Source organism: Podarcis vaucheri (assembly GCF_965113315.1).
Source record: "Podarcis vaucheri genome assembly, chromosome: 7".
Classification (NCBI taxonomy): Eukaryota; Metazoa; Chordata; class Lepidosauria; order Squamata; family Lacertidae; genus Podarcis; species Podarcis vaucheri.
In genome coordinates this window covers 20,812,665-20,826,254 of record NC_138765.1, presented here as the reverse complement: position 1 = coordinate 20,826,254, position 13,590 = coordinate 20,812,665, and the positions used below count along the sequence as shown (strand labels likewise).

Here is a 13,590-nt window from a genome sequence, read left to right as displayed (position 1 = left end):
GTACTGGGTGCCCTGCCCAAAGCAGCCTTGTGTGAAATATATAATAACATAAGAACCCTGCTGTTATCAGATCAAAGGTCTATCCAGCAACCTGTTTTCCACAGTAACCAGCCAGATGCTAAGCATCTGTACTGGGACCAATGTTTTTTAACTTGTTCCTCAATGCTCTAGAGCCAAGCTTGTAAAGTTTTTTGGGCCTTTGGGCAGATTTGGGGTTTTGAGCAAGTTTTCGTCACTTCCTTCCCCTCAACCTCAGAAGAAACCCCAGAGAAAGCAAAAGAGAAAGAAAGAAAGAATACACTAACACATTTCACTCTTCCAAGGGATCGTCTGCGTAAAAATTATATCTGATTGAATCAATCTGAGCCTTGAAAGGCACATACAAGTTGAACAAGGAGATAGGAAAGAGTATCACTTTTCCAACTTCCTTCGTCAGCTCTGTTTACTTTTCAAGGGAGAAATAATGGTACCCACCCTCATCAACTCATGGCCAACAGGGTGAGGGCTTAAAGACTGTGGCAACAGGAAAAATCCCCATGGGTGTCACTGTGCCCATGGGTGCCCTGTCTATAATTAGCAGGTTACCATATAAAAAATGGCATCCGCCACCGAAAGTGAGAAGTGGCACATTCCACCCTGCCATCTCAGGATCTTAGTATCTCATTCTGTGGCACATATAGACTAGGGCTGAAGGCTCAGCACCAGAGAGATTATCACCAATTGACAACTGGAGAAGAAGGGATGAACCCAGCCCTTAAACTCAGGGTGATGTCAGAGAGAAAAAGCCCACCTCTCTTTCAGGGGTGAGAGCAGAATCTCAGTGAGGACAAATTTTGCCAAGCCACCAAGGACTGCCAGAAGTTTTGGATCGCTTTCTTCCAGTGAAGACTGTGAGGCCTCCATACAGGATTCGTGGAGGCCTCCCATCCAGGCAGGCACTCACCAGCCCCAGATCTGTTTAATTTCAGCCAAGGCTGCTGTGAGTGGCGGGTCTCTGGATCATGCCCTGGTACGACTCATAGGGTGTCAGATTCAGACACCAAGAAGCACACAGACTTGTGTGCTTCCTTAAGTGCTTCATTTTAAATTGAAGCGCTCTCAGCTTTGCAGGGGGGAACCCTGCGTAAATGCACATAAATTCCAAATCTGACCAGAATATAGAATCCCACCTTCAACAGCAAAGGAAATGGCTAGACAAATGAAATAGGTCATAAGCATCCCTAGGAATTGCTCATTGCTTTTCACATGCATTCTTAATAATAGTTGTTACTATCAGTATTATTATTTATATTAAAAAAATTCTTACCCACTTTTCATTATTGTATAAGATATTCCCAAATAAAATAACCGCATAAATTCAACCTGTCAAAATATGCGCTGAAGAGTCAAGTCATTCTTCCTAATTCCTGTTTGTCCTTGAATTTCACTTCAGAACACCAAGTTCTGGGTAGCATGTGGGAGGGCTGTGGCTCTCAGCCAATCGTACCATTTGACCCTGTTTTCTTCTCTATGGACCATTGCTTGGCCTTATCTAGGACCCGCAGCTGCAGACTCCGGAGGGAAAGAATGCACCCGCTTCCAGCTGAGGGCACATAAGTCCCAGTGAACATACACACCATATATCTGAAGCAGATTTAAAGCACATCGCTCCCCCCAAAGAATCTTTGCTCTGTAGTTTATCTCCCACAGAACTACAATTCCCAGCACCCTTAACAAACTGCAGATCCTGGGATTATTTGGGGGGGGGCACATGATTTCGGTGTCCTTTAAACTGATGGCGTGTATGCAACCCTGGTTGCATTTTGCAGAGCGAAATGGTGCACCAATCGGTCTATGGGACCAGGACAACAGAAGATACACAAACATGCCGGCCGGCCTCCTCATCTAACTTACACATCATGTAAAGATGGCTGCCAATTTGGACATCTTTTTTTTAAAAAGCAGTTAAGACAAATTTGTGGATTACAAGGCTACTAGTTACGATGGTTACATATCACCTCCAGCATTGGAAGCAGCATGCCTCAGAATATCAGTTGCTAGGGAACAACCGTGGGAGGCATGCAGCTCAGCAGGCAGAGCATCTGCTTTGCATTCATAATGTCCCCAGGTTCAATCCCATCTATCTCCAGGTAGGGATGGAGAAGACCCCTGCCTGGAACCTGGAGAGCCACAGCCAATCAGCGTAGACGGCACTGAGCTAGACAGGCCAATAAGGCAGCTTCCTGTGTCCCTATGTCCTGCTGGTGGACTACAAATAGGCATCTGGGTTGGTAACCATGGGAACAGAAGGACTGGGCTAGACAGGCCTTTCCTCTGATTCAGCAGGACTCTTTATGTTCTCTATGAACCTCACCCCTGCCCTGCAACTCTATCCGGACAAAGAAAAAGCTGCCTGTGTTGATTCTGAGGCATCCCTAGGGGAAGATTCATTGGTGGCCTCACTGGTTATAAGAGGAAGGGGAACAAAAACCCAAGGTGCAGCCACTGGAGCAAGCCTTCCAGAATAGTACAGTACCAGCAAACTAGCAACCTACAAGTGCTATTTCCACAATATTCCCAAGGGCTCTTAGCCAGCTGCCTCCTGGGATTAAATGGCGGTGTGGCTCCTCTTTGTTTTGCCCCTGGGTGATGGGAATAAATAGCTGCCTCATCGATATTCACTTACGCCTTATGGGAGCAGATAGAAGACACTGCCTTTGAACAGGGATACCTCGCCTAACAGTTTTCACCCAGGAGAAAAGGAAAGAAAGCTTGTGTTACGTTGCCCCTCGTGGCTGTGAAGCTCAGGGGGAAGAGACCAAAACAGAGGAGAGCTCTTATGGAGAGGGAAAAAGGGGGCTGGGGTGAGATCTGGAGTTCTTATGAGGTTGAGGATTAAGAGGAGCATTCAAGATTAGGGCTGTGCAGGAGAGGAAGACAAGCAACAAGAGGCAGCTTTGAAGGAGGATGCCCTCTCTCGATTGGCTGCTTCAGGTGAAGGATGTTGTTGGTGTTTATCAGCCGCAACCTTGTTTAGAGACAAAGGACGGGGCCACAGCTCATTGCTAGGGCATCCACACAGCATTCAGAAGGTCCCAGGTCCGATCCTCAGCATCTCTAGGGAGGATTGGGAATCACCTGTCGGAAACCCTGCGTAAGGCAGTTTCTCCTACGTTTCTACAACTAGAGCGTGCTCCTGCTTCTTCAGACAGCACACAGATATAATAATAATGATGATGATGGTGATAATAATAATTATTTATTTATACCCCACCCAATTGGCTGGGTTTCCCCATACACTCTGGGCTCCTTCCAACAAAATATTAAAATACAATAGTCTATTAAACATTAAAAGCTTCCCTAAACAGGGCTGCCTTCAGATGCCTTCTAAAAGTCTGGTAGTTGTTTTTCTCTTTGAAATCTGGTGGGAGGGTGTTCCACAAGGCGGGTGCCACTACCGAGAAGGCCCTCTGCCTGGTTCCCTGTAACTTGGCTTCTCACAGCGAGGGAACCACCAGAAGGCCCTCAGCACTGGACATCAGTGTCCAGGCAGAACGATGGAGGTGGAGACTCTCCTTCAGGCATACTGGACCGAGACCGTTTAGGGCTTTAAAGGTCAGCACCAACATTTTGAATTGTGCTCGGAAACGTACTGGGAGCCAATGTAGGCCTTTCAAGACCGGTGTTATGTGGTCTCGGCAGCCGCTCCCAGTCACCAGTCTAGCTACCACATTCTGGATTAGTTGTAGTTTCCGGGTCACCTTCAAAGAAAAAACTACGGGATTTGCTACTGCAAGATGTGGTGGCCGCTGCCAACTCAGGTAGCTTTACGTACACAAGTACAATTCCCAAGATACCCTGGGAGACGAGACAGACTGTTGTGACTGCAGCACAGATATGCTTCGACAGGCCAATTGCAACATCTGGCAACCTTAGCCCAGAGCCCGAGGGCCTACCAATGCTGACACTAAAAATACGGTGGACAGCTCACAGCCACCCACTGATTGTGGCACTGCAGCTGCTGCTGCGTACTGCTGCATATATACTTGCAGCCAAACACCTTCATCTGCCCCCGCTGCAACAAAACATGTCTCTTCCGTATCGGTCTCTATAGCCACAGGAGGTGCTGTAACTCTCTGATGGTTTGACTTCACCTCCAAAGGCACACCCTTCCATTGTCTCCCGAGATAGACAGATGCCATCCATACTTGCTAGGAAGGGCACATCTAATTTAACTGCAATGTTTTTTAAATGGGATAGCTTGGTTGCGTGTTTTAATTAGGAATGTTTAATGTTTCTGTCATGGGTTTTTTTAATCATAAATGCCTTAAATGCCTAGTTTGCCATTAAGCTGTATGTAAATTAAATAACATCCACAGCAACAATAACTGTAGCCAGCTTTGTGCCACGAGAAAGTGGGAAAGAAGAGAGAAATAGAAACGTAAATGGATGAGAAATAATAAATGGGCCCTATGTTGCAAAATAGTTAAAGTGAGTAAATCCTAGGCCTGTAAGGAATTAACACTACAGATCTTTGAGGCTTACGGAAATAATTCTTCCAGCTTCATCCTTGACAGAGGTCACCCCAACCTGTCATTAACACCCTCCAAAATTAGTCAAGCCTCCAGATCAGCCCCTCTTAAAACCTCTCATGGCTGGCCCCAGATTTTGCATGCACTGTTTCCCTATTCATAAAGCACAAGAGCCAACTATGGTATACCCCATGTGGATTTTAAAAAATCATTAAAATATGAAAAGGGCTGCATACATGCCATACATTTAAAGCACATTTCCCCTCCTAAAAAAGAACCCCGGGAACTGTAGTTATTGCTCACAGACATACAATTCCTTTCAGCATGCTGCAGTTCCCAGGACTCGAGGGGGGGTGTCCTTTAAATGTATGGTGTGCACTAAGGCTAAAAAGAGGTTACAGAAGCACACCAAACGGCAGCAGAAAGGAGCAGGGTTATTGTCAGAAGAAGAGCAAGGGTGTGGGCTGGGGCTGAGAAAGAAAGGGCATAGGGGACTGTGCATGTCATGCTCCTTGCTCTCCCATGCTCTGTGTGGCCACAGCATCCGCTCTAATGAAATGCTAATGCTCTCTCTGGGGCCGACCTTGGCATGGCATTGAGCAACCTAGTTCCCCTGCCTTGCCTCCCATCCATGTGCCACGCGGACCCCGGTGTCCAGGGGGAGGAAGAGGTCAGGCCTTCAGCAGATGGGGGCGGCTGTCACAGGAACCGCAGGGCTAACAGGGAAAGGGTCGACAGACAGAGAGCGACAGTTCATCCCCGCAGGTGGTGGGAGGCTGAGGATTCAGATCAGAGAGCCCTGTGCCAAGGCAGGAACCACATTTGCAGCCAGAATTGTGCCAGATTGGCAGGATGCTGCCCCAAATGTCAGGCATTGTGGGGTGAAGGGGGGAAGAGACAAGAGTTTCCTGTGAGCCACTTCCTTTGCCTGGGCTCCACACCTCCAGAATAGGAAGGCACAGGGACAGCTCGAGTGCTTGTCACAGGGATTCTCCACACTTCAGGGTGTTTTCGAAACACCCTCAGTGTAGACTGCGGCTGATCCAAATTGCACAAGCCACTCAAGCAGCTGATTAGGGTAACAAGGTTTTCGGAGGTGCTGGCTGCATGTGATCCAAAAGACACATCACTTGCGAAAGGACGTCACATACAAGGAAGGCATCCTGAGGCCCACTTTCCCCAAGTTGCTGTGGAGTTGCTTGGATAGCCAAACGTCCTGGGGGAGGTGGGTTGGGGTCAGCCTTGGCCTGACATGCCTTTTTATGTTTTCCTGGCCTCCTGAAAGCGTTGTAACCGCCAGCAGCTCCCATGCACTGAGAATGCATAAATAACCCAATGACGTGGCTGAGAGGCCTGATTGTAGAGGTCAAGGGAGGAGGGGGACCTCCTTCTGTTGTTGGACTCAAATTCTCATCAGCCCTGGCCAGAGAGACCATTTGTCAAGGGTGATAGGACTTGGAGTCCAGCAACATGTCTAGGGCCACAACTTCTCCATCCCTGATATTAAGTCTTTTCTATGGAATTAGAACTGCACCAGGAAGGGAGCACTTCTGATTCTGTGTGAAAGATCTGCATGATTAGCCTATTGCCCGAGTGGCTGCACAGGAGCTGCTCATAAATAGTTTTCATAGGGCTGTGAGAATGTGTAAAAGACACCTAATTGTACAGCTGCGGAGGAATTCAGGGCTAAACCCTGTGGTTTTAAACCATGGTTCGTGTAAGGAAAGATACTTCAGAAGTTTTCATCTGGAGCATCCCTGATAACTTGCTAATGTCAGTGAGATCCATGGGGCAACTGTGACCTTCTTGTAATGTGAATGTCTTTTGACTACCAGGAGTTCATGTTCAGTGTGTTTTCAGGCATCCAAATGACCTTCAGATGGTACAGAAAGTATATTATTTATTCACACTAGAAATGAAGAGACTTGTTTTTTCCAGTGATGGGTGAAATGAACCTCAATCGATAGGTTTGCCTTTATGTTCAGGATCTAATCTATTTATTAGGGTGTTGTTTTTTTAAAAAAACACTACTTTCTTCCAGATCCATTTGGCAATATACCACATTTGTTTATTGGTCTGACGTACGAAACTTGGCTCACTTACTTAAGTAACCTATTACTACCTGGTCATCAGGAATCCTATTTTCTGCTTGTGACACTCAGTGGTCTGGATCATCAGAAGACTCTAACCTATAACCACCATGGTGGTCTCCATATGCCAATGGGCAGAGCTGGTGGGAGTTGCAATCCAGAAATATCTGGATAGCACCATGTTGGTTACTCCAGTTGGAAAACTTGTATTGGGGCCAAATGTAATATTTTATTACTTTCTTACCCCCTAGTCCTATAATCTCCATATTCTCAATATCGTAAGACTGGTCTTTAAAATATTGAAGTAATAAAATCAGAACTTTGTAAAACCAATTTGTAAAACCGCTTTAACCACAAGCAATTAAATTAGAAGCTTGAAGAAAACACACACACACACACACCTCAAGGGATTCCCTTTACTTTCCTGTACTCCAAAAAAGTATATTGAAATTAAAAGATCCTTAGCTTAAAAGCCCAATCATGAAGAACCTCACACAAGCCTGTTCCTTTTACTAAAAAGCCACTGACAAATACCTCCCCAGAAGGAATCTCAGGAGATCCTGGTTCCAACTTTCCCCCATTTAATCACAAGGCACATGCGTGTGTGTGTGTGTGTGTGTGTCTGCTAGCACAGGCATTCTTATTATTCGTTTATACACAAACACACAAGCCCAAGAAGGCAGCAGAGGCCAGAGAATTATGTTCTAACTCCCAGATGGGCCAAAAGCTACCGCTGCCCATCACCCTTCCGCACAGCTGTCAATCCAAGTCTCAGCTTCATCGACCCCTTCCCCAAGGAGATGAAGGGGAGAACAACGGGCGACACTCACCCTGCACCCTTACACTTTCCAGTATTGAGATGGAGAATATCAGTTTATGCAGTGGGGGATGGGACCTCAAGCCCCCTCCTCGTTGCGTCCATATGCACACACAAGCACACGTAAATGCGTGGAGGGACACGCGGAACAAAGGCTTCCCCGACGATGGCGCTACAAAGACCACGCTGCTACCACTGCTGAACACAGACTGATGTCACACCGTGAGAGAACTAGACGCTGATAAACACGCACCTGTAGCAAAGGGAGTGGGTGGGAGAAATCGGAGTGCAGCGGGGGGGGGGCTGACCGACCTGAAATCTCCCCCCGCTCCCGCCCCATCCTACAAGACTTTCCAAAAAGAGCTTGCAAACGCGCGCGCGTGCGCTGCCCTTTCCCCCAGCGCCTTCCGGAGATTAAGGCAGAGGAGCCGAGGGTTTTGCTCCTCCGCCCCGCCGGGTGTTTTGGAAGATCTGCACCTCCGCGAAGAGCGAGAAAGAGAGAGAAAGAAACCCGTTTCCCGGGTCCCACGCAAACACAACCCTTCATTGCCACCCGCCCTCTCCCTCCTTCCCGGCAGCTCCTTTGTGTCCATCCCTCTGCCTCCATCCATCCTTCTCCGCCTCTCAGCTGACAAGTGGCCAGTCCGGCTTCCGAAGCGCTGGGAGAGCGGGCACAAGCCCGGAGGAGGAGGAGACGGTCGCCTGCTTTCCCAGCCCGGCTTCAGAGATCCCCGCAGCCCCGATCCCCCCACCTCCCCGCCCCCTGCTTGCAGCCAAGAGCCGTCCTCCCTCGGCGCGATCCTGGCTCTTCTTCCCGCTCCCGACGCGGCCGGCATCGCTCGCCGCCGATCCCTCCCGCCCGCCGGCCACGCACCCCGGTCCCCCCGCGCCGCGCTTTCCTTACTCGAACATAGCCCAAGGCGGCCAGCGGGGCGGGCGGCTCCCCCCTCCCCGCCCGGCCGGGATGGAGAGGCGAGCGCTGGTCCCGGCCGGCGGCCCTGGTGCCGCGCAGAGGAAGAGGAAGGAGAGGCAGGCCCCGCGCTCCCTCCGTCCCTCCCCGCCCTCCTCCTTCCTCGGCGGCGGCGGCCGCCCCTTTCGTTGCGCGCACCCCCGGCGGCTCCAGCACCGCGCAGCGCGGCAGCGAAGGCAAGCCGGAGGGGGAGGGGCCAGAGGAGAGGAGGCGGGGGGTGCGGGGAGCCGAGCCGGGACTCCTGGGTCCGCTCTATTCCGCGCACGCACGCACCCCAATAAAGAGGGGGGAGCGGCCTAGTTAGGCTGGCAAAGCAGGCTGGGTTCTCGTGGGGTTCGCTTCTGGATCAGGAAGTGGATCTGGGAACCTGGGTTCCTGGCCAGGGCCAGAGAAAGTTAGGGGTCTAGCGGACCGGGGCTGGCAGCCCGGACTCCTGGGTTCTTCCGCTCCCAAAACGTTGCGGGCGGGGGAAATGATCAGGCAGGCCTGGGGAGTCGCGTTGACCTTGAGCGAATCACTGGGACGGCAGCGCATGTCTTCCTTCGGTGGAATCAGAATTCCAGGCTGCCTTTGCTGCGGAGCTCGGGAAAAGAATCCATTTTTAAAAAATAAATAAATCTTATGCTTTGGATAGTTGCCCAATTATGGAGTCTGCTGCAAGACTGGGAGGAAGACAGAGAGTATGTGCCTGCGCAAGGTGTAAAACTATTGTTTCTGGGTAGTTAATGCTTAACATTAAAAATGCATCAACAAGATATCAGATTTAGTTATACGGTAGTTAGAAAACCAGGTTTCAAAAGCAGAAGCAACTGCTTGCCCTTTATTCCACAGAAACTGAGTCTCCAGGAATGGTTTGACACCAGCAATTAGCCAACCTCCACTGCTGGGAATGAGGTGGGTGTGGGTGACACATTAATTCCTTAGTCTCCATAACCCACTGTAACTAAGTGAAATAAATGCCTCTTTCCCCAGTGAACCCCTCCTTTTAGGAAGCTGCCTTACACAGTGAAACCACTGCCCTTCATAGAATCACAGAATCGTAGAAGTGGAAAGGACCACCAAGGTCATCTTGCCCAACCCCAGCATCTGGAGGGCACCACATTGACTACCCCTGACTACTACTGACTGGTAGAGGCTTTGCAGAACATCAGGCAAGGGTCTCTCCCAGCCCTGGTACCTGGAGATGCCAGGGACTGATCACTGATGCTCTTCCGCTGAGCGTTGCCCGTTCCCCATTTCCCTCTTCCTCAGTTGTGAACTTTCATTGTAGGCTCCTAGAAGCAGAGGCCTGTAATATAGTGCCATGAATTCGCAAATTCATGGCACTATATAAATAAGTCCACAAACACATTTTCAGCATTAAGGGTCAGCCATTCCAAATCAAACTTATGATGCTACATTTTCCTTTTTTTTTATTCTCAAAAGGAATGTAAACATTCTTTGCTAGACAATTGTATTGCTTCTTTAAGCTGTCATTATCCGACAACTGCCTCTCCTTATGTGCAGATGATGTCTTAAATGGAACCGGAACCCACATCCAAACCTACTTCCTCTAGCCATTGTTTATATGACATCACTGCACTTCCAGCATGCAGCCATGCACTTTGCGGTATGCACTGGGTCAGCTACTGGTGTCCTTCCCTTGCCAAGCAGTTATGTACTCCTAGGAATAGTTAAACATTTTTGGTGCGCTTTTCAAAACAAGCACCCTTTCCAAGACACACACAAGCCTCCTGACTCATTTCATGGTGGTAGACAAACGCAGGGCCTTTCCAAATGATGGAATTTTAAAATGTGCAATAAATGTACAGTACTCATTCGTGGGAGAGCTGCCCAGACATTGTCTTTGAGGTCATTGTAGGGGAAGTGAATTTCCCAGCATTCAAATGGCACAATTTTGTTTCGGAACAAATAGAATTCCTCTGCTACATACACAGGCACACACATATACAGACTGGCACCTGACTTCCTTGGGTTGCTGATATGTGCTCTGGACTCCCCCCTTAAAATAATTTTCTGGCCTAGTAACTCCAAGCAGGCCAAGGCAACTAGGCCTATTTAAATTTCCTACAATGCCCCTAGACTTGCAACATGGTGCTATCAGCTAAGCCTGCCAGAGCCCATTAATAGAAGAGGGGCGTCTGCCACAGCACTTTGCCCAGAGGGTCTCCTCAGACGTGGAGCCAGTACGTCATATACACACAGAAACAGCTTGTGCAGCCATTGTACTTTTTGAATGTGACTGCCTAAGATGGGCCCAGAGGAAAGACACAAAGAGCATTTCTCTGAGTCAGGGCCCTTGCGGGTGATACGGTTCCCCCCCCCCCCATTTATGCAGGGGCATGCTTACACCATTTTGCGCTACTGCCTCTTTTCATGCCCTTTCAGGTGTGGCAGCCATTTCGCACTTGTGCCCCCACGCCCGCAGCAGCCATTTTGTGCTTCGTCACCCCCCCATGGCAGCCATTTTGTAACGCACCTATAGCACTTTCTCGGAATTACTGATATGCCTCCTGGTTGAAAAAGGTTAGCAGGCCCTGAAAGGCAACTCTGCCAACCAGGTACATTCGGCATTAGAGGCCTTGCTCCGTGCCTCCTTACCTTTGGAGGTTGGGTTGGCTCAAAGCTTGCTACAAGGGCACAGAGTGGAGCCTATTGAGTATCAGCACCAGTGACACTTCCAGGCTACCTGCTTATTGAGCAGTCATGCTGATTTGTTTGCATGGAGATTAGGTGGGTGTAGGTTTGGCGATGTTGCATCAGAGCAAGCTTTATCCCATACAGTTCCCACACTTTGACTTTTGGGGATGAGGGTTTGTTGCACAAGACCTTCCAAGCAACTATAATTACCCAATCTGAATTTGACATCAGACAAACACTCAGCTTCCCAAGGAGAAAAATAATATGCATGGAAAGAACAACTACAGTACTGTACATGGTTTTGTTCCATCTGCTCTATTTATTTGGCTTCCACTGGCAGTGAGAACGGGATGCTGAACTAGATGGACCATGTTTTATGCTTGTTTGTTTATCTTACCGTCCATTTTTTTTAATGTATTGCAAGCTGTTGTTGGGAGGGGAGCTTTGCAGTCAAAAAGTGCGGGCAGACATTTTAAAAATTAGATCATAAGAAAAGACCCTCCGTGTCAAGCCACAGGTCCATCTCACCCCAGCACCTCACAATCTCAAAGTGACTAACCTGATGCCCAGGGGAAGCCCCAATAAATAAATAGATAGATAAACAAATGAACAAATATAGGAGGCGAACAAATCACTGAAGTAGTTGGGGATTTTATAGCATATTTTTACACTTTGAGGGCTGAGCATCCACATTTTTAACATTTGCAAACACCAGATCCTGTTTTCTTAAACCGTTTTTTCCAGGATCTTGTGAGAGGAGGGAATTTTTTGAAGTGTGTTTCTTTTTATTGCTCACAACGGTAATTACTGATATTGGCAAGGGAGGAGAGTATCTCCACCAAGCACCCTTCCTCTGAGGATTATCGCTGCTTTCCAAGGGAAGAGCTGCGTGGCAGGAGATGCTGTGTCCTCCTGACCTAGACATTGTCACCAGCTTTGCTCCGGGATCTGATCTGGCAGGGGCAGAACAGTGTTTCAAGGGAGGGGCTGCCCTTTATCAAAACTGTCCAAACTGCCACAGCCATTGGCCACAACTTCCAAAAAACTTGCACTAGAACTTGCTTTCCCCTCCTCCCTCCCATTGCCTTTTCCTCATGTGCCATATCCTTTCAAATTGTCTGAAAGCAGGGCCTGTCTTAGGACTGATTTTTGTAAGCTGCTCCAGAAGTCTTTTCTGCTAAAAGGTGTGTGTGTGTGTCTGTAAAACACTGTAAATAAATAAATCTCATTGTAAAACCTCAGACAGTGGTGCTGTCTGTGGCAAACGTCTAGGACCCCATTCAGCAGAATGAGCAAGAACAACCCCCACCAGCACAAAAAAACCCAAAACAGTAAGCAGTGTTGAAGTGTCAGGCGCAGGAACCTTTTGTCCCTCCAAATGTTGTCATTTAAATTTGTATACCGCCCTTCACCCGTAGGCTCACGACAAAAAATTGCAAAATAAAAACAAAATGCATAATAAAAATAACAATGGCAAACCAATAATCCCCCCACTCCCACAATACATTTAAAAGGACATCGGATGTCAAATCAGCCAAACGCCCGGGGTTGTTGCTGAACCACAACGCCCATCAACCCAAGCAAACATGACCAATGGCTGGGGACAGTGGGAGTTGTAGTTCAGCCACATCTGGAGGGCAGAAAGTTCACCACACACCTGAAGTAACGGGGGAAAACGGTGTGGGAGTAATATCTCTAGGTCCAGAGGCTAAAACAACAGGTGGGGCCTGTAGTAAAATACCTCACCTCCTAGTAAGGCTTGTTTCTCCTTCGTTGTGCCAGCTGCCCAGCCATCTCCTCCACTGGGATTACATAAACTGAAAGAGCTCAAGGAAACCATTCTACCCGACACCCACTCATTTTTCCGTTTTCCTTTTCCAACGGACACTCTGCATTCTGTGGCTGTTGCCTTTGTGAGCTATGCTCATTCTTGGGAGTGTGGATCTACTTCCTTGATTTAAAAAAAACACAAAAGGCAAGGACAACCCTCATATTCTCGGCCTCTGCAAAAAAGGCTCCCCTCAAATCCACTAGTAACGCTTCCAGATAAAAGCAGGGGTAGCCAATGGGGGGGGGGGGCTTCCAGGCTTTGTGGATTATAACTCCCATTACCCTCATTTGGCCTTTCTGGCCTGGGCTGGTGGGAAATGTAGTCCAACCAAAATCCGGACAGCACCACTTTCGACTGCCGCTGAAATAAAAGGCATTGTGCAAGGACTTAAAAGAGAGGTTTGGGCAGGCTGTGTCCCTCCAGATCGGGGGCTCCAGCTTCCCATCCACCCGTCAGAATGGCCGGTGGGAGTTTGGAGCTGGTGGCCAAATGCAGAATTGGATGAGCAGGAAGATCCTGGCTCTGCTTCTGCCTGGCACGTGTCCCTTCAGTCCCAAAAGAAAAGTGAACATGGAACCATGTTTGCTTTGCAAGCCAATAAACCCAAAGTAAACACAAGTCGAGATTTGCCTGGAAGCTTATCAGACATCCATGGTGCACGGGCACACGTCATATTGGCATTACGCCAGCAACGCACCGTTTCCTCCAGGCATTTGACAGAATAGGTCGAC

General features: G+C 48.6%; 1 protein-coding gene across 2 annotated transcripts in view; it reads right to left on the bottom strand.

Moving 5' to 3' along the window:
* The window catches only part of GRAMD1A (GRAM domain containing 1A), a 54,405-nt gene extending 41,487 nt beyond the window's left edge, over positions 1–12,918 (bottom strand). The window contains exon 1 of one of the 2 annotated variants that reach the window (XM_082231594.1): positions 12,775–12,918. Coding sequence is in view for 1 of the 2 variants with exons in the window: in XM_082231593.1 (XP_082087719.1) it covers positions 8,323–8,330 (8 nt within the window). In the remaining variant the exon portion in view is untranslated. Of the gene's footprint in view, positions 1–8,322; positions 8,466–12,774 lie in introns of those variants that run through there. The other variant, XM_082231593.1, reaches the window with a different exon arrangement.
* Between the last annotated feature and the right edge of the window lie 672 nt (positions 12,919–13,590).